General features: G+C 40.3%; 2 protein-coding genes across 2 annotated transcripts; both read right to left on the reverse strand.

Moving 5' to 3' along the window:
• Positions 1 to 2,412: 2,412 nt before the first annotated feature.
• rcc1 (regulator of chromosome condensation 1) lies at positions 2,413 to 5,852 on the reverse strand. Its single transcript, XM_033981648.2, has 10 exons — positions 5,763 to 5,852; positions 5,064 to 5,157; positions 4,808 to 4,995; positions 4,559 to 4,738; positions 4,378 to 4,474; positions 4,176 to 4,298; positions 3,942 to 4,082; positions 3,748 to 3,867; positions 3,510 to 3,662; positions 2,413 to 3,076 (listed from the first exon to the last, which is right to left on the reverse strand). The coding sequence occupies exons 2-10, from the start codon at positions 5,137 to 5,139 to the stop codon at positions 2,901 to 2,903; spliced, it is 1,254 nt and encodes a 417-aa protein (XP_033837539.1). The 5' UTR covers positions 5,140 to 5,157; positions 5,763 to 5,852; the 3' UTR covers positions 2,413 to 2,900.
• Positions 5,853 to 6,154: 302 nt separating this feature from the next.
• On the reverse strand, positions 6,155 to 17,043 carry phactr4b (phosphatase and actin regulator 4b). The gene is given in 15 exon segments (XM_033981136.2): positions 6,155 to 7,472; positions 7,574 to 7,650; positions 7,739 to 7,876; positions 7,952 to 8,013; positions 8,282 to 8,337; positions 8,477 to 8,648; positions 9,174 to 9,439; positions 10,367 to 10,859; positions 11,697 to 11,828; positions 13,276 to 13,556; positions 13,558 to 13,615; positions 14,681 to 15,145; positions 15,604 to 15,684; positions 15,773 to 15,937; positions 16,951 to 17,043. Coding segments are annotated over 15 exon segments (2,523 nt in total). The 5' UTR covers positions 17,012 to 17,043; the 3' UTR covers positions 6,155 to 7,456.
• Positions 17,044 to 21,652: the final 4,609 nt, after the last annotated feature.

The raw sequence follows: 21,652 nt of genomic DNA on the forward strand, positions 1-21,652 counted from the left end.
GTTAATTTCTGGCACAGTGGGGGAGCAAAGATCTTTTCTGGTAACATAATCATTTTAACAGCATGAGGCTCATTCACAAAAGTGTTAACGCGGTACATGTACTCAATAGCATTATTAAGTAAGTGCTAGATAATTTTCTTCCGTGGTTATACAGTGAATGTGCACAGCCAGGTGCAGACTCCTTTGTTTCCGCTTCTTGGTTATTTTTTTATGAGAAAAAATTACAAGTGAAAGAAATGAATCACAGGTGATGTCATGTCAATTACTGTTATCTACTTTCGGTCTTGTAAAAAATGTCAACATCACACGTTATTTTAAAACCTATAAATTCAAATGATGAATTATTACAAACAGAACATTTTCTTAACTTCGTAACTTTTTCGGAGGTTCTGTCACCTGCTTCTCTACATGGAGATGTTGCCTTGAATGTTCCACAATCTGGTATTACACCTACATTTATCTCTACAGATTGAGCAGGTCACACCACAGGGCCAAGTTAGAGGTGGAGAGGCGAGCCCACTTACAGTAAGACTGCAAGTTTTAGGCCCAAAACCCATTTTATTGCGTAAATGCAATATGGATATGTTTAATGCCATACCTGGACATTCCAGACAAAAGTATAACATCTCCATGGAGACACGCAGTTGGCAGGCCCTCCTCCAGAAAAGTTACACAGTGCACCTTTAAGTGGATTATGTTCTTAGGTTTAAAGGTACATTATGTAACTTTTCCTGAGGAATGTCTACAACTTTCTGACTCCATGGAGATGCTATTGTTTTGCTATTGGACTGTACAGGATTAAACTTACCTATGTTGCATTTATGAAATTATAAGTGTGCCATTTGCACATATTATGCCTTCTTTCTGTGAGTGGGCTTCCTTCTCCACAGATTTGACTGGTTACTAAGTTTAATGCTGTACTGTGGAACATTCACGGCAAAGCAATATCTTTTCTCAGTGGAGACAAGTAGGTGGCACAACCTCGAACCAAAAAAATTATAGTGCACCTTTAAGATGAGTTATATTTACAGTGACAAGACAAATGCCCCCTGTCAATAATGGGTTAATCTCAGTCACAAATGATTATGTTGTGATATCATTAATGTCACATATAGGGATCTGTCCTTACCATAGAAAGCATCAGCATTATTGTGGGCTCTTGAGAGTATTCACCTTTTATCACACTTCCTCTTGTCTTAAGTCCCAGGACTCTCAAGATTGTCAACCATCAGGACACGTCAACAAGCAAATTAAGATGAAAGAAACACATTTTAGACAAGAGGTCTGACCTCCAATTGACAGTTGCACTCCAGAGGATACTATTGACTCCTGGTTCTTGCATTAGATTAACCCAGTGCTTCTCAATTATTTTCTATAATGCCCCCCTATAAAGAAGAAAAAAAGCGGGATGATTGTTGGCAATATTTGGCACGTTTATACTGAAAAAACTCCAGCGTCTTATCAGCGTGACTGAGGTGTAATGTGGTGGAGCCTTAACTTATTTGGCTTCATACTGTCCGCTGCCACAGCAGACACCGGTCTGTCCTCGTGTCCCACCGGAGTCACGGTGAAGCCAAGTGCTAAATACTCATCAGATTTCCTCGTCTTATTTTTCGGGTGACTTTACCTCCGTCTATATCCGCCTTTCTTTCATCCCTGTTAAAATGTTTTCCATAGTGTCTGTTTAGCAAAAGTGTTTCTTGTTCACTGTCCTGTGTCACGATCTGTTCGCTCTCTCCTGCTCTTTGCTGTGCGCGCGCTGCGTACAGTACTACAGTGTCATACGCGGAGTCATACGCGCCCCCCGGTATCTCACCCCACTATTTGAGAACCACTGGGTTAACCTGTAGACAATCTGAATAAGCACCATTGCATCAATCCATACACTTAAAAGGGCAGTAATCACAGAGGTGCACGCCTTTGCCTATTTCAGTAATTACAGTGTCTCCTGACATCACAGGTGAGTCAAAAAAAAAAAAAAAAAAAAAAGGCAAATAATGCAAGAAATTTACTATGATCAGTTAACTGGTTGTGAGAGATTCTTTAGCATTTCAAAGCATTATGTGAGCCCTTTACCACAAGGACCCGGCTTCTCGGAGAGATAAAAGAAAAAGGAGACAGGCGAGGCCACAGTGCGGCTCACTCCCAACAGAACACAAAAGCAGCCACACTTTGATGAATGTACTCCAACTATAATTTACATTAAGTGTTCCTATTTTATATTCTTGGTTATAATGAACCATGTTTGCTCGAGTAATAGGTACCAGTTTACTTTAAGACATATGTAAGACTTTGGTCCGATGTTTAGAAGTACACAAATTAATGACATTTCATATGACCATATTATGACAGTTATAAATGGTGCTGTGAGACTCGTAAAACTATAAAAATTAAATAAAAAACAACAAAGTATTAAAAACTTAAAACTTTATTTTCAGACAGGATAACTGATACTATTCTGGATAGATTATTACATTACAAAATGCCAAAAGGCCATAGCACCGTCTCCTCAAAATACAACAAACAGTAGTTTAACTTTCTCAATGATCCTGTCTAAACCAAGGCCAAACTGGAATTATTGCTTTAAATATCTAAAAATGTTGCAACTTATCATTAAAAGGGCAACAATAATTTCTCCCTGTGCATGCTTGAGACACATAGAAATGTCCCTTTCCATGTAATTTACAGTTTTCAAAGGCGCCAGATCTCCAAAAACAGAATTAAAAAAATAAGTCTCTCATTTGTCATGAGCTACAGTCATTTGCCTCATACAAAGAACTACTTCCATCAGGGACTAAACCAGACCCCCTGGCTCCTCACAAGTAGTCACATTTTATGTTATGATTTAGGCAAACTGAACACAGCTACAAAACACCACGCCACCATCCTCTGGAGGAACATCAGCTATCCTGTTTGTCTCTGACTAACAGTGCTGTATGCTGCCCCCCACTGGACACCATCAATACTGTACGGTTTTCCAACTGCTTGCCCGTCATCTTCACTGGACTCCACTCGTCATCCTCCTCTCCTGTGCCAAGTTGCATGTTTGTTCCCATGCCCCAAGAATACACATCACCTGTAGAATAAGACAGGTTAAAAACAGACAACTACAGAAGTTCATGTTAATGAACCTGGTTATTGTCTCACAGGAGAACCACATGGAACAAATTCCAAGGAGTAAATTGGGAAAAATAAGGGCTTACAGAATGATGATGCAACAAACCTGATCTGAACCATAACTGGCCCCATGTCTGCTATGATACATTCTATAGTTGTACTTTATCCATGGGTTTCAGAATGATAAAAAATAGGATCATTGCCATAGCAATCAAAAGCAAAAAGTGTTCAAAATGACACCTAGAACAGGACGTTGAAACCCATTTTTTCATTGATTATGTGTAAACACATGCAAAGCAATTTCTAAAGTACATTGTTTCTTCAATCCTCAGAGCTCTAGACAATTACAAGTGTTAAGTCTTTGAAGCATTATTCACAAATTGTTGTCTGACCTTCTTTAGTGACAGCATAGCTTACAGAAGCCCCACATGCCACACTACACACTGGCTCCATTCCTGTAACCGGTGTAGGATCGCTCTTCTCCTCAGCCCCTTCTCCTAATCCCAGTCGACCATACTCAGCCCTCCCCAGACTATATACCTGTCCTAAACAAGCAAACACATAATAGGTTACAAATACAGGCTGTGAATTCAACTACTCTAAGAAAGTCACAGTTATGGTTTCTCTTACCTTCAGCGTCAAGACAAAGGCTGTGATGCTGTCCACCGGCAAAATCAACCCAGGACGTGGTAGAGTTCTTGAAGCATGTAAGTTTAACCGGAACATAACACATTTTTGTGCTTTTTGTGCCTGAAAGTTTAGTAAGTGACTACAAATAACATGTGAAAGTAAATTTTATATTTGAACACTTGGGGCTTACTTACCAAGCTGGTGGTAGTTTGAGAGACCAAATCCATACACATAGCCCTCAGTTGTCACGGCAAAAGTGAGATAAGCTCCACAGAATGCGTCAGTGAAATGAACTTTCCCTTTAAGTTTTACCATCTGTGGCTCCAGCAAACGACCTAGAGAGGAAAAAAAATAAAAAAATAGTACAATAGTACAAAAGTAGTAAAACAAAACAATGTCAAAAATCTGAAAAATCCACAACTACTTACTCAGGCCTTTCCTTCCTCCCCTGTTTGAGAAGTGCTCAGGGACTCTGCCCAGCTGGCCCTGCTCTGCACAACCTGAGGTGTACAGATTTCCATCCAGTGTCAACATTACAAGGTGATCATTACCTAATAGAGGGGGAAAAAGTAATTAGTAAAAAATGTACACACATTTTAAAAAAACAAACAAAAAACAAAAAAGCATTACCAGAAGCAATTTTCACAACAGGTTCTGTAATTGTAAGTTTGGTTGGACGTGTGCATGTTTTGAATGGCTCCAGAAGACCAATGACCCCATTATTGTCCTGACCAACATACAGAACAGAGAAAACATCAAGTATGTACTACACCAAATATTATTTTATCGGTTGAAAGAGAGAAAAACTCACTCTGAAAGAGCCCCAAACATACACAACCCCTTCTTCTGTGAGCGCAGCTGAGTGGCTGTCTCCTGCAGACACCTGGAGCACCTTCTGCTCCAGCTCCACTTTTCCTGGAACAGTCTCAGATCCCTCCTCTGATGTATCTCGACCAAGTGCTCCTTCATCATTACAGCCAAATGTGTAAACCTTAACACAAGACAAAACATTAAAACTGCATTGTGGTTCTATCGGGGTACAAAACATAAACAGACTTACATGTCCCATGTTACTTAGACACACGCTATGCATGCCCCCAGCAACAACTTGCACCATTTGCTCTGGAAGAGTGACAAAGGCAGGCTTTTTCCTCTCCATGATATCCTCACCCAAACCCAATTGCCCAACATCACCTTGGCCAAGTACAAGAACTAGACCAATTTCTTTGGCATGGCTGTGGTGAGAAACTGGAAAACAGAAGAATACTGAGCAAACTTTATGAAAAAAACATAACAAATGCTCTCCACTCTACTACCTTTCACTTTCTTAGCATCTGTATCTTCAACAATGGCCTCAGATTTTCTCTTTGGAGCACCCCTTTTGGCAGGCATGATAGCAACAGCTTAGGTCTATAAAACAACAAATACGACAGTATAAAATTAACATACTTTTAAAATGGCGCATACATAGTTCTTGCAACACTACAGCAGAAGTTGAGTTAAAAACAAATGCAAGCTGCAAACAGGCTAGCCTTGTTGTGTCCCTCACAGCAGATGGTGCACTACAGCTGTCACACTCACTTGACTGAGACCAGGGCACGGCTTGTTCCACAGCGGCGCGTGGCTGTGTTTCACTGTGACCATTTAACATTAGATTCTACTTGTAGATAGTGTCAAGAAACCAACATGACCTGGGACATAGCATGTTGTATGGACACGAGGTCAACTTACAAAAATAACAAATGTAGATACATTATAAGAGTAACATTAACGTATTAAATGGATTTATAGTATTTATAGTATTTATTTAAAGTATTTATTTTAAACAATGGATTAAGGATTCATTAAACATAGCTAACTCCCATGCTATTGATTAACCAATGCTAAAATGCTAACACAAAAATTAGCTTACAAATAAATAGACACACGTCAATCTAAATAACCGTAAACATTACGCATACTGTTAGCCACTGGCTTTACATTATACGACTCATGTCATTTAAACGTCCACTAACCTGTAAAATGCAGAGGTTTTAAGTGTGTCAGAAGAGGAACGTGCAAGAACTGTTCCCGGTCAACAGGCACGCACGCACACGACGCCCTACGTCACGTCGCACTTAAAGATACAGAAACCGAAAGCTAAGCGTTTCTATGACAACTGACCAAAAAGATTTTAGTACTCTACTGCTTTAATTATTTGTTTATTAATGGCATTCACTGGGTGTCTAAATATACCTTAAACCTCGAAATGAGACCACAGAGTCCACACAGTCTATTTCATCGAGGATAGAATCTGAATGAGAAAAACAATGTCGTCTCGAGCCGCCAGATGTCACAGTGGAGCATTACTGACTTACAAGCCAAAGAATAACAGACAGAGAAAGAGTTTTAAAATTATATTCAAGGCATATATTTACAAAAAGTGGTCTTTTTTATACATTTCAACATTCAACGAGAGAAGAGCTTTACAGAAGTTTGCATTAAAGCATAGACTAACACAAACTAAAACCCTTAGCTTAAAAATACCAACCTACCAAGTATTTTATTTAAAATCTTGCCTTTAAATAGAACAAAGACAAAATACACACTTGAGCATCACTCTGGCCTAACCTACAACCATGAATGACCCTGTGGCCAGGCAATAATGACATTTGTCTGCAGTTTCAAAATTTTCCAAAAAAAATGACTCCCTGTTGTCCATTTATGCATTTTTTAGGTTAAATCCCTGATCTACACTCACAGCATTTTTTTCCTAAGTATACGTATATATACTTGACTACAGTTGACATGACCATTTTGTAAATGGCTACAGAATGCATTGCATTTTAGACATTTAAAGGGAAGAACATTGTAAAATAATTGGAATCATCCAGATTAAATGGCACTGGATCCTGTGAAGGCTCATGCAGTAGACTGCAGAAATGAGTGGACCAGCATCCCAAAAAACTGAGGCATCATACAAATTGGCACACAAAAACATTAACAGCCCCCTGACTGGTACCAACCTAGAGTCAGTAAAAATGGCCACCTCACAGCACAGTTAGTATAATAAATATAGGCAAGCCAAATAGCAAAGGCTTTAATAAAATCTATTACTAATAATATGTCCCAAAGATCAATATTAAATGACTTTTGTGCTTTACACAATATTTAAATTAAATCTTTCCAAGTGTCTATGTCAAGTATCAGCCTGTACACATTTGTATAAAAGACATGAGATGTCTCATCCTATTACTGATCCATACAGTCTCTGTATTCCACCTGCCTTCCATTTCAAAGCAGCAGTTTGTTTCTATTATTTGTTATTACTACATAACATATTAGAAGTTGTTATTACTAGTAGAATGAGCAAGCAATTCCATGTACAAAAAAGGCAACACAGAATGAGGCTGCATCAATGGTGATTCTTGTCCCTGAGAGGTACCACAAAAGGGCAGAGCAAGCGTAAGCCCTGTAGGTCCTCTGCCATTTCTTTTCATTGGCACATGGCTCCCCCTGGTGGAGGAATACTGCATCTGTTTCACACCCACCAGCTCAAACAAGCAATGTAGTGTAAAGTCAATGGACAGAAGCGAGAGGCATTCTTCATTCATTTCCAGGCCAATTTGATAATTTTTACTGAAGGCCTATGTTCTCGTCATCTGCCTGCATATGGAGACGCGTGCTGTCAAAGAGTCATTTGTGCGATTTCCACAGAGAGATGAGGAATCTAAGGTCGATGAAATCTGGAAAACAAATAGATTTAACTGAATATGCAACATTGCTGGTTACACACACGCAGCAGAACAGTGCCTATGAAAACTGTATAAACGGCAGTCCTTTCTACCTTGTATATATTCGGCTCTCTTCATGAACCTCCATTTCAGTACTTTTGTAATCGTTGAGCTCTTTCCGAATGGCAGCCTAAAACAAGAAATGTTAATCTATGAAACCTTTTTAAGAATAACTTATTTTTTCTCAGGTTATGGAGTAAAACGTTAAGTGAATGTACCTTGTCCGCTGGTGTTAGCTTGGTCCAGGGCTTGTCTGCTCTTCGGTCATAGTCCTGTGCATCTGTGACTTCCACGTATTCATGGAATCGCAGGATTTTTCTTGCTTGTAGCTCTGCAACTGTCGGTCTTTCACTCAGCTTTTAGTAAAAAAGTAAAACATGAGTTCAGACACTTAGAAATTAACTGTGTTTTAAATAAAATGGCGACCTTACCTTTCTTGTCAGGCGCCGCTTGATCTCTCTAACTTCAGCTTGTCTGTCAGCTTGATTTTTGGCTGAAAATGATCCAGAACAAGGTAAAATTAGACAACAAAGAACAGTATAATAGCAGATCTTCAAAGCTAAAAAATGGTTTCTAAAATAAGACAAAACTGGACAATATACTATTAACACTGATAACACTACTAACATTAGTCATTAACTTTGAGGTCAATCTCAAACCTTAAGTACATTTTAATAGTAAAAAAAAATCAAGTATATGACAAGCAAGGACATGCTAACATCAGTATTGCTATTTCTGTGAAAGATTAGATTAATACTAACGATGAAGGATGTTTCTTTGCTCCAGTTCCTCAGCAGTTGGTCTCTGGCTAAGTCGTCTGAAGTGAGAAAGAAAGAGGTCTATTTTTAAACAGTTTCATCTTGCCATCATTCAGCCAATAAGTAGGACAAAGACACAGACCCTAGATTTCTGTATGTTTTCTAATATTAGGCTTAAATGTTTGAGTGAGATTTTACCTTGTGAGCGCAGTGCCAATCTGAGTGCGGATTGCCTCCCACTGCTCCCTGCTTTGCCAGGTGAGGTTGTTGTGTCTCTCCTGGATGAACCTGTCCCGGTTTGGGGCACAGGACCGATTGTTGAGTTTTAGTGCCAAGGTGTCCTTCCTCTTGACTCTGCTTGCTAATGCACCTTAACAAATCCAGATAAAGTATTTATGTCAGGTTTAATTATAAGAAAAATCATTGCAACATTGGACGTTCTTCAATTAGGTATAATGAAATGTAGAGGAATCCTTGGCATGATTGCCTATAGTAACCAACATCCAGTTCCAGCAGCCTTGTTCTGACTGTAAAATAATGCAAAAGAACTCATGCAAATAGACAGCTTACAATTTTCTTTTAAATCCAAATAAACACATATATTATCTATAGTTGTGTCTATATGCTATGCTGTGACATGCAGAATTACAGTAATTTTGCATAAAATATAGACCAGTGAAGAGTTAATATGAATATTCATAATTCAATAAAATGATCTCCAATCTGAAACAGCTATACATCAATAACCTTTTTGTCTGTGTTTTCATATTACTTCATATTTCATATTACTTTCTCTTTTTCTCTTCACAAGAGACACAAGATGGCTGCTGTAATTGATACAACAACATTGACCATAATTTTTCTAGTTTTCATCAAACCACATTTGTTTACTTACTTAGAGGAGGCTCGTCCTCTTCCTCCTCATCGGAGTCTTCGTCTTTATAAAGCACAGGTCCATCAGAGTCACTGTCCTCTCCATCCATTTCCTGCTGCCCATCCTCCTCGTCCTCACTACTGTTTTCTTCAGGCAACACACACACACCCGTGTCTCCCACCAAACACCGCCGAGTCCGGGGCTCCAACTCGGGCTGTGGGATCTCCCCATCATACTCCTCCTCTTCCTCATCATCTTCATCCTCCTCTGAGTAATCATCTTCAGATCTGTTCAAGGATGCACAAGTTAACAGTGACATTACCTCCACTAAACTGGATAAACACAGGTAGACCTTCAACTAATATACCATGAGTTCAAATTTACTACACTGCCAGAAATATCCCACAGTATGGCATTAAATGCATGTATCTTCTTAGAGACCTTCTTGGAGGTGATGTGACCAAGTTACAGGTGAGAACTGGGGAGAGGCAAGCCTACTCTTAGTAAGAAGGTTTTTCACAGTATTTTTCAGGAACATAAACACCTAATAAATTAATAAATGTAAGATAAGTTTAATGCCATACTGTGGAATATTTCAGGCAAAGCAATGACATCTCCATTAATGCAAGAAATTGATGGACCCTCGTAACATAGTGTACCTTTAACATTAAAGTTTTATATAATGTAAAAAATGTAACAATATACTCATAAAACTGCATTTCTATTTGTATTAGCATATGTATATCAACCTATGATGTATTTTTCTTCTGTCTTGCTACAAAGAACCCCAGCCAACTGCATCAAGTGAATATACTGATGTCAAGCTCTACAGCACATGTGTCAAAGTCAAGGCCCGTGGGCCAAATGCGGCCCTCCACATCATTTTATGCGGCCCTCGACAGGGTAAGTTAAAAGGAATGATGGTCTAGAAATCTCAATTTATCAGGAGATACACAGTTACACAGCCATATTTTTACATCTAGGCAAATGGATATGCAATATTTGTAACTTGAATAAAAAAAGTTAATTAACAAGGTGAAAAATGAGTTAGATTTATTTTACATCTGGCCCTTTGAGAGCAGCCATTTTGCTGATGTGGCCCTCGGTGAAAATGTGTTTGACACCCCTGCTCTACAGTATAGCAATATCAATCATATGTACATAGTTTTAATAATATATGAAAAGAGATATAAATGCAGAGATTGTAAACTTACATTTTTAGAGGCTGGATGCTGACTGGTAGAGGGCGCCCTACTTGGTACTCAGGGGTTTCAAAGAGCAACGCATGTGCACGTTGTGCTCCGTCAGGGTGTGGTTGGGCCGGACCTGGACTGGAGAGAGCTCTCTGAATCATGATGTGCAGTGGGACCGGAGTGGGACGCTGGGGGGACTCTGATGGGGGGCTGGGAGGGTCAAACAGCAGTGGAATGGGCTGAGGCAGTGTATGAGGGTATGAGTGCTGATGGTGCAGGTGATGGGGGTGTATGTGCGCTGAGGGGGGAGATGGGGGAGGAGGGGGCAGCTGAAAGCTCAAAGAGAGGCTGTTGTGGTCCTCTACTGAAAGTGGTGATGGGTTGATGGGATGAGCTGAAGCCGTGCCGTCTTCTGTGCTGCGTTTGGTGACAGGGGTGGTTCTCTTCGGGGGCATTGGAGGAGAGGGCTTAGCAGGCACTAAACTGGTTCCTCCTGTTGCTTGTGTGTAGTCACCTGCAGGTAACATGAAACAAGTACAAATAATCAGAATTAAAGAATTTGAGTCAACTGCAGTGAGAGTGCTTTTGTTTCTGTGACACATGCAGGTTTATACCAATGCATCTGCCAGTGTAAATATTGCAGTAACGTGATAGACAGAGCATAAATGAATACAATCAGTGACATGTGACTCTGACATGAGAGCACATAAAGGAGTATATAGATTTGTAACATGTGCCCCAGGTCACAGAGATAAAAGAGATGCATGGCCTGCATGCTCAAAAAGCCAGACTGTAAACCAACCTCTTCTGTTAGCATTTGAGTGCAATACTCAGAGCAAAAGCTGCTTCAAAGCATAAAAGCCAGCTCCCAGTAAAGTAGCTCAGAAACATTTTATGTAGCTTAGACTCTGTTAAGGACTGATGAAAGAAGCATAGCTACGGACAAAAGACAGAATACTACAAGAAGTAAAGCTTGACACCAAAGCAAAAAACACAAAAATACAAAACGTGGGTTTTACACAATTCCCGTTGACAACATTATTAACTTGAATAATCTCATAACATTATAACAGTATTGTTATCACTATCAAACAATTTATTTTTATTACTATCCAGGACAGCCCTGTAAATGTATACAGGTCAGCTTGCAAAAGGAATTATAAAATGCCAAAGTGAGCCAAAGGCGAAGCTCCCAGCACATGCGGTTCTTATTTTTATCACATCCAAGAAGCAAAGGCCAAACGGTAAGTGAAATGACTACGAGGGAAAGTAGCTGGAAGCTAAGGATGCAACATGACGCTGGCATTCCAGACATGGACGCCTTGATGACATGGACCAATGGGTGTTTTACCTGAGCGCAGACCCCCGGCCCGCCGGCACAGATAGACTGGCAGGGACAGGTAGACGTCATAGTCGCACTCACGCTTCCAACACGACCAGTAGAGAGGGAGCTGAGCATTCTCTCCACCCTGCAGGGCGGAGACTAACAGGGACGACAGGGAATCCTTCAGCTTATTTCAAAAACGCTGTTTTCCATGCTCTTATGACCAATTATATACGGTCTCTGAATTGCATAAAACAACTATTTATTCTCTTTATTATTGGTCCAAAAGTCTGCATTATAAAAATAAAGTGCAGTAAAAACTCTTTGCTCTCTGGAGATAACTTATCAGGGGACAAGAGTAACAAATAAACCCAGATAAAACAAACCCATAGTTACATACAGTGGTTTGGTGATGCTGTACATATAACAGCACCTACTCCAAAAGACTCAAAGTAAAAGAAAAAAAGACAAATGTGCGAGAATAACACAGACACTATAAGTAATTAACTGGGGAATTAGAGCTCAAGCTGTTCAAATAACATCATTAACAGGAAGTGTGTTCCCAAACACTCAACTCTTTGCCGCTGGATGAGCAGTGATTCATAAATGTACACTGTGTTTTTGCCACTGGGAATAACATGACAACTGAAGATGAGAGAAGGTGAGAGAATGCAATAGGATACCATTCCATCAGTGTTTTTTAATCATCAAATTAACCACATAGTACAATTTTTGCGCAAAATTTTAAGGATACACAAATAGGACTGTGCCAAAATAGAAAGATCAATAGATCATGATCTAAACTTTGGTCAATCTCTATGATAAGGCAAGAGCATTTTAAATGACAGGTCTACAGCCAATCCAGTAGCAGTAATAGCGTGTGATGCTGAAGAGGAGTCACTGCTCTGAGTCCAAGAGCACGTCTCTTTAAGTCTTCTCACATGTCCGCGCATTTCACAAGTTTTGGCTTACATTTGACTAAAAGTCTAGTCTCTCTTTCCCTCTGCCTCTGTGTGTGTGTCTGCCCCCACTCCCCTTCCCTCTCTCTGATCCAGCACAGCACCTCACCTTTTCTCCTCTGTCTCTCCTCTGGTGCTTCTTATCATTATAACCCAAGTTACAGAAAGTAAATGGTTATTGTGTCATTATTTATGAGTGAAACTTTTGACCTAATTTAGCTTTTGGACACTGCATGTGTTTCTGCCGACAGCGGTAACTCATATGAATTTAGGCTTAATATATGGTGCAAAACCATTCTAAAGTCTACAAAATAAAAACTGTGATCCTGACACCCTACTACCTGAACCTGTCTATGTTTTCGATGAAACAGAAGAAGATTGACTCAAAAATCGAGACAGGTCAATATGGGGGGGGAAAAAAATGGTGATTTCTTTTTTACAATAAGCCTTTGGTGCTATAACCATGGTCAAATTCTAATAGAATAACATTACAATAATGTCTTCATACTGGCATCATCTGTCAGGGGCTTCATAGATCCTTCCCAGTTGCCACAGAACAATGCATTTTTGACATGAACCACTGGACATGAGAATGGTTACATATAAAGACTATCACTGTTTAAGAAAACAACACATTTTCTACTCACCGAGCATAGCAGCGTTGCCCCTGTTGACGGGTTTGGGGGGAGGCAGAGGAGGCTGCTTGATGCCCTGGGACTGGGGGGGTATTTGGGCTGAGGACAAAGGCAGCTGCGTGGACACACCTGCAGAGGAGACGGAGCGCACCGGTTTGGAACCTGGCGCAGCGGGTGGAGAGGAGTACTGTCCTGAGGAGTGACCAGAGGGTGCGCCCTGTGCACCCTCACTGCCGGGCTCAGGGGCCGAGCTCACCAGCCATTTGGGAGGTGACATCACAGAGTGTTTTTGGCGGGTCTCGTATGGGATCTCGATGAGATTCGGGCTCTTGGACAAAGGGGCTGTCTGATTCTATGGAAAAGAAATCGCATACACATTTAAAAAATGCATTTCTTAAGGGTGGTATGAAAACAATACACAAGATGGGGTCCACAAGAATGAGAATAAGACAAGACACTGCTTTTTGTCCAAGGCAAATGTAAACACATTAAAAATATCACAAGATAATTTTTCTTATGTGTGCTCAAGCAATATTTATCTCAGGGAATCTTGTGACAGGAGCTATTATCCCATCCCTAACATTTCTAGTTTTGTTTATAGATACAAAAGTATCTTGAATGTCTAAAATATTAATTGGTTTTACATTTGATTATCATATCATATATTTACCCCACCTACCCCTGCTATAAACAATTTGTAGTACAAGTTTTGTTCAGGTTATTTTACCAAATCCCTTTTTCTAGACTTTTCCCAGAGGATTCTGTGATAACACTTGTTTGAGAAGGGAATTATCTATGGATCAGCAGTGACAACAAACAGAGAGGAAGCCTACAGTTAGCTCTTGAGTCCAAACTGCTCTACAAAACCAACATTATACAGCAGCACAGATCCTCAAAGGTTTAGTCAAAAAATAAGATATAACAGAAAAAAGGAAGAAGTTCAAAACATAAAAAGAGAACAATGTCTCTTTTGTGTTATGTGGAGATTATTTAGTGTAAATGACTTGCCCTCATAGTTTATCAAAAGACAGAAACACATCTAATGTAATGTCACCATTAAATAATTTAGGCTCATCAAAAATGATCAATGAGACGACAGTGTTAGTGTAGAGCAATTATGGGTATAGTTGAGGTGTTACATTAATTAGGAGAGGAGAGGACGAGCTATTCCCTCATGTTCCTGAATAAGAACTTAGCTGGAACAGGACCCCAGGGAGCTGCAAATGCTTGGCTATATCTGTCAGGACAGGGGTAAGAGCAATGACAGGCTCACTGAACAAATACTGAGAAAGTGCTTGGGCCAAAAGGATCCAGATTCAAATCAACTGAGTTTCAAAGCACATTTTAGGGACAGTTTGATGTGGGTGGAAAATTGCAGGTGGATAAAGACAAATTATGCAAACGGGCAGTGACTCACCTCTGCGGGTCCGGCCCTCCTCTGCAGATGCATGTCGGGGTAGTGTGGGTTTCCAGTCCACCTCTCGCGTCCTCCGGCCATCCTCAGAGGGGGCCTTTTGGAGCCCAGGCCTCTTCTGTTCATTCTCATGGTGCACTCGTCCCATACGTCGGCCCTCTTCCATCAGGCCATGAAGCTGGCCCTGCCACATCACATTTGGCTTCCAATCCCCCTCTCCATATGTACGTGCTCCCACCCCACCTCCTCTACGAGTGTCCTCATGTAGTCCAGTGGGCCGAGACCCCAAAGCAGTGCTACGCTCCTCTGCCTGGAGGTGCCAGGCTGGAGCACTCCTGAAGTCTGAGTCCAGGGGCAGTTTTCCCTGGCTGGAGGGACTTCTCCCTCCTCTTGTTCCCGTACTGACCCCTGTGCTAACTGGCAGAGTGTGCCCGTTCTTTACGTTGGGCTGCTTCATGTGCTCCACATCTGTGAGGGAGAAAAAAGACTCAGGAGCTGTTATGTGATTTTTGAAACCCTGTCTAAAATGAAAATAAATCTCAGTGATGTGAGCTCAGGTAAACTAAAGTCATACGTGTGATTTTGATGAGTAGTAACATAAGCCAGGCATTAGGTGTTAAGAAACAGCTTGTGCAGCAGCAGGGTCAGTTCACACACAATTCTCTCAAAGCTGTTTTGCTGCAGGGCAGAGTTTGTTCCACTTTTCTTCTGCTCTGGATAGCTCTGTGCCATTTTAAACATGAATCGCATGATCCTTCATAAAACAGTCGAGGTGAAGCATGAATTGGACTTTTTAAATACTTTTCAGACACCTACTGTACAGTGTAGCTGCAATAATGTACTGATGACTTCACAGTGGTGTGGGAGTGAGAGCCTCAAGGCGACACTGTTGTGCCGAGTTATCAAATGAATCACAGCACTCTTACCATTGTCCGGGACTTCCTTCAACACTCCCTGCTCTATGAGCTCCTGCCTCGTACGCCTCGTTGACATCTTTCTCTCCAGCTCTGTCATCAATAAAAAACAATAAAACTGTATATTTTTTTTGCTCTGCATTTTAGACAAACATTTTTGATGAGAAAGAAAAACACAAACCCTCAGAGGTCTCCTGGAACTTGTCACTGCTTTTCTTCTTGCGCCACTTCCAGGGCTTGAAGATCTTGCCAAGAGTCGAAAACTTCGTCCTTCGTTTTGGAGTACTGTCTCCTGTGTTGCCCCCCTCTCCCACCATAGTGCTGTGGTGCTGCTCAGCATCATCATCTGTTAGAGAAAGTGGAACATTTTTGAGTTATCGAAAGCTAACGTTTGTTACAATACGATAACAACATTACAAATTTGTGTTTGAGTGTCCAATCATCATCTGTTGCCTTTGTAAAGGACAGTACTGGCGGTCATTATCTTTAGCTGTTTAGGTTTACAGGGACAGAGTGTGCTTTGGCAGTGGGATGCTGGGAGCTCGTGGACTCCTCCACACATCCACTGTTAATAGAGCTCTAAAGCTGGCCTGCAGCCAGAGCTTTTCTGTCAAGTGCCTGCATTCCTTGGCCTGGTTTTATCAGGCCTTCAGCTTGCACCACCTCTGTGGCAGAGAGGCATTCTGTGGCTGCCACTAGACAGTGACGCTACAGTCTGGACATACATAAGCACACAATAGCCAAGAGGTGGAACCGTTTACACAATCATTTTAAATCAGTTTAAGATCTAAGGTGAACGCTTGTCCTGACTGGTAGAGTACAGAAAAGTCTCACACTCCAAAGCTGCACCTGCTCTCTTCAACAGACATAATATTTAGAGGAAAGAGAAGAGGCTCTGATTTTAAACATTCACTTCTGTGCACACACAGGATGTCCTGGTGACAGGAGCGCCCTGCAATCTCATTCCCACGACTGTCAGGCCTCATATAAGAGCTTACCTTGTACTTCAATAAAGGAAATGGGGATAGAACAAACAACATTATAACTCTAACAGTGAAAATGCACAAGGGAGCTGGCAACAACACAGTATCCTGCAAAGGGACACTTCAGCAGTATGCCCTCCTGCTGACACTGGATATACGGACACCAAATTTCTGCAGCTGAAGGACAAACCTTTTAACAGCTATTCTTTGATACTATCCCTGCTGGAATGGAAAAAATACAACCTAAAGCTAACATATTATTTTAAATGACTGGAGTCTTAAAAGCTGAGTAGTGCGAATTTGATCATTTAAATATACCACTACCAAGAACACAATTGTAATTTCAACATAGAAAGCAAAGGCACACTTGCTTTACCTTGAAGAAGAGTGCTAGGAGTCCAGCTTCCACGGTGGTGCGACTTGCAACAGCAAGCCATGAAAGAGTAACCATTTGAGAGACACAGAACTATTTTCTCTGTTCACAACACTCTTAGAAAACAACTAAGGACTGATGTGCAAAAAGTATTTTCAAATTGTAGCAAATAAAGTCCAGATTTGAATGACAACATAAATCCATTTTATATTGTTCAGGATCCAGGCCAGAGGGTTCACAGAGCCGCCCGCTCAGTCAGAGGAGGACTGACACCGAGCCCCAGCTGAAGCCAATGAAGCAAGAGTGCAAACTGTGCCAGGCTTGCTCACTCCACTACTGCAAAGATGATGAATGCACACATCACTGCATCCCTGTATTGTTTGGCCATATCCTTAGCTAAAATCCAAAAGTTTGAAAAAGTTACGAACATCCAACAGTGTTATCACATTGTCCAAATCATCAACCAAAACATGAACGCCCTTCGAGACAACTGTTGTTGTGATTTTGGGCGTTACAAAAATAAATGAATTGAATTGAAAAAATCGAATCATGATTTTCCCACCAAAACAAATTCCCAAGAAGCCATTGCTTCATCTGTAGTGAGAAGAAATCTGGACTGTGCGGACACTATGCTATGGCGCTAGACTTGGGACTGCAAATGAGAGGAAAAGGCTACAAAGAGAAAGAGTTATGGGGGGTGAACACAGAGAGGAAACCGCACTCCACCCTGTTTCTGTGACCAACAACAAAGACAACCTCTTCCTCTCACACTAGGATTTGTGGCCAGTGGAAATGACATTGATAAAAACCTAAAAAAAATAACCTCTACCATGCCAAGTTTTGAAGTAGTGTCAATTTATTTCAGTGTTTGTTCTCATTTGCTTGTTCTTATTTAGAGCTACTTTAGTCCTTAGTCCTGGTTTAGGTCACATTTTGTCCTGGTTAAGTCTTAATTTAGATATTCCTGTTTTAGATCCATTTGACTTTGTTTTTAGACCTGATTTAATGTTGTTGTTTTAAACCTGGTTCAGTCCTGGTCCGGAGAGTACTTGGAAAACTAAATATTTTCAGAGGTGGTTCTCTGTGTGAAAACTGAGATTGAGAATCAGTGATTCAGAGCAGAGACAGAAGAGTTGCCATTAGTAATCAGGACCCCAGTTAAGATAACAGAGCACAGAGGAAACACAGCATGAGAGCCAATGACGTACCCCTCATCTAAGCCCCACCCATCACTCTATCACACAGCCCCTGGGAGACCACCAAACCCCCCAACCTCATGACTCAGACACGAATGTCCGGCCAGGTCAGGTGAGCCGGCACTTTTTAGGAGACTGATCTGTTACATAAGTGTGCGCAGAGCAGCAGCTTGGGAAATACCTTGATCCTTATTATAACACTAAGCAATGCCAGGACAGATTATGAAACATAATCTGCTTAATTGACAGCACAAAGAGCTTATAATCACAGTGATTGCTCCAGATCAATGTGTTTGCTAAAATTGTCCTAACAGCAATTTTGGTCAAATCCATTACTTTATTTATGAACAAAATAGATAATATTAGAAATTTTGAACTCATTCCAACATGAAAACAGTTTGTAAAGGGAAGCTAACAAAGGCATCAGCATATCACATTGGTCAGTGAAGGTAAATGGGTTCTATCCATCACACTAATGGCAGAACACTTCACAAAGATAACATAGTGTAAGTACTATACAAAGGTGTGCTCTAAGCATTTATCAAACTCACCCCGATGATTGTGCTGCTGTATCTTCTGAGGTGAGGACTCTACATAAAGACTTTGTCCCATGGTCCAGCCCCAGAGGGGCCTCTACCTGTCCCGCTTCAGACTCACTGTCCTACGGTTAGCTCCAGTGACAGAACCTGCTCCAGTCTGGAGTATACAGTGTAGCAGCTGCTCTTACAGCTTCCCTCTGTGTCTACTCCAGCTCTGATCACTCCCTCACTCCCTCTCAGAGCAGAACTCCCCCTCATGCACAGACCCTCCCTCTTGGCTCATACATCAAGATGTTTTTTTCAAGATATCTCCTGAAAGAAGCATACCCCTCTACATTTTGTTCTATAAAATAATGTGTCTATTGAAAACATCTGTAAAATAAACAAGTTGGTGGTAGTAGATATGAAGAATGCATGTTTTACACAATGTTATCATGCAAAACTCTTTGAGCTGTCTTTGTGTCTGGATTGATTACAGTTTTGGCAACATCATCTTTGCTGCCTCTTGAGATGATGCTTTATTGTTGAACTGTGAACTCATTTTCTCTTCCAAACACAGCTCCACTCAGTGCCAGTGACAGAGCACTCCACCAATCCACAACCTGTTTGCCTGACCTAAATAAGAGAGCCAGGCCACTTCACAAACTCAGGTGCACAATAACATCCCAAACACACCATGCTACATCACCAAAGCCTGGAAACTATGCAAAGTCACTTCAAAGTCTATATCAACTTCTTGCTGCATTAAAAAGAAAACTTCTGAAGAAAAAAAAATGGGATAGTGGTTGAGAACATAAGCATACATTAGTATAGTGTATTTCTTTTCTACTATTTGGGCCATTTCACATGGATTCATACAAACAGTGGGATCCTAAATCATGTTTTTATAGAGGTTTTGGCATGTACACTGTGATAATACCAATTAAAATATAAATTCATATTTAACGGTTAATTTCTTTTGCTTCAATTGACTGGTATTTTATCAGCAAGGAGGTCATGCCTAGTTAACAAGCATAGAACAAAAGAAAAAGTTCCTGGGATCATAAACACAACATATTGAAGGTACCAAAGCCACATACATTACAAACAGATTGAGAAAAAAGCCTAAACCCAGTGAGTGGTGGAGTAACTGTCAGCCTCTGGGGTTAGAAGATGTATAGCTGTTCTCCAGAGCGGACCATAAAATGTGCACGGGCCTCATAAACAGTGGATGTGCAGCTAAATGAGTGGATCCGCTACATTCACACTGCACTTAACAAACCACAATGAGCAACTCACCACGATTTTCCATTACAGAATTTGAAGCACACCAATCCAGTCTGGATCCTGAAGAAAAGAAATATACATAGTGTAACTGTTGAAGTTTAGGTTATTGATGAATGATATATTTGAAGGCAGGAAAAAATGGCTAAATAATGTACTGTCAAACAACAACAATAACAACAAAGTACAGAACTGCTTGCCTGATTAAAACAAACCTATTTCTGTGCCATGGGCAAAAAAATTACTACCATTAATAGTAATAGTCCCTCTGTCTGTAGTGAATGTACTGCATGTATGTCATAACATTTTGATTTGAAACAAACAAACAGAACTGTCAGGAATGGAACACATTTTATCACACTTGTTTTGGTTTTCTTTGGCCAAGGCCAATGATTATGGAAAAAAAAGCCTTAATGTTTAATGAGCATTGCATTAAGTTACATGGGAGAACAACCCTGACCCTACTACCATAAATTACTCATATAAACATTGATAATGTCTCTAATTTGCTCTAATGTGTGTAGAGCCTCAAGTAAACTTACGCTGCTGAAAGTCATGGGTGGGGTGGGTCTGTCCTGAGCAGCAGAAATGGGACTTTCTCAGGTCTCCAACATGGTGCAGATGTTAGTTCCTCCCATCTCCGATCCCTACGGCAAAAGAAAAATAACATTATTTTAATTATTATTATTAAAATAATAACTTTATTTAAAGTAACAACATTTAAAATGACAAATATTTTTGTGAGCAAAGGATCAGGATGTCACTGTTACACTATATGAACAAACTATAACTATGACCATAACAATAGTGTGTCTGTTTAAATATTATTATATACCACTGCCACTAAAATAACAGCAAGTCAGCATAACACTGAAACAAGTAACATTTTGTAATAGTTGACACAAAGAGGACTTGAAAACTATATAAACGGGCTAAAAATGCTGCTTGAAATTGAATCTTCATGACAAATATATAACCAAACAAAATAATTCAGCAGATTCCTTTTAGTGAATCATAAAATTATGCGTCAAAGTAGTCATCTAGTGGTAAAGTAAATCAATCAACTTTCATGAAAAAACAAATCATCAGTTTGTATTGCATTTTCTTAGTTCCTCTCTCACCAATTTACTAGCAAGGTCACTGGTGCACTTCCCTTCCAAAAGAAGAAGCCAGAATAAAAACTAATTGTCACTGAAAACAAATCACAGACACTACTCGAAACATTCTTCCTAAAACTGGACTAGCCATTCAGAACCTAATGCTGCTAAAAGGAGACAGATGCATTGTGGTCAGAGTTAACTTTTTTCACTCCCGCCTTGTTCTACAGCCTTGGCTACACCATGACTCAATTTACTCAAAATAATCGAGCAGTTTTACTCCAACCAGAGCCGAAGAAAATATCTTTGGTTTCTGAAAGTATGAACAGATATGAGCCAGTGAGGGGGCAGACACACAAAACAAAACAGTCCAGCCTGATATGAAATGTAGTACAATGGCTACAAACAGAGCATTGAAAATCTGCCAATATATTGTACAGTAATTCTTTTTAATCAAAATTCCAGCTAGATTCAAAAGTGTGTCTGTACAAAAAAGGGATGTTGATGGCCTACTTCCCTTTTTTCCAAATGATTAACCTTATCACTGCTTACAGATCAAATACAAATCAGAACAAAAGTGATGATGACTGACTGTCCATGTAACTGCACG

Source organism: Periophthalmus magnuspinnatus, chromosome 16, assembly GCF_009829125.3.
Source record: "Periophthalmus magnuspinnatus isolate fPerMag1 chromosome 16, fPerMag1.2.pri, whole genome shotgun sequence".
Lineage (NCBI taxonomy): Eukaryota > Metazoa > Chordata > Actinopteri > Gobiiformes > Gobiidae > Periophthalmus > Periophthalmus magnuspinnatus.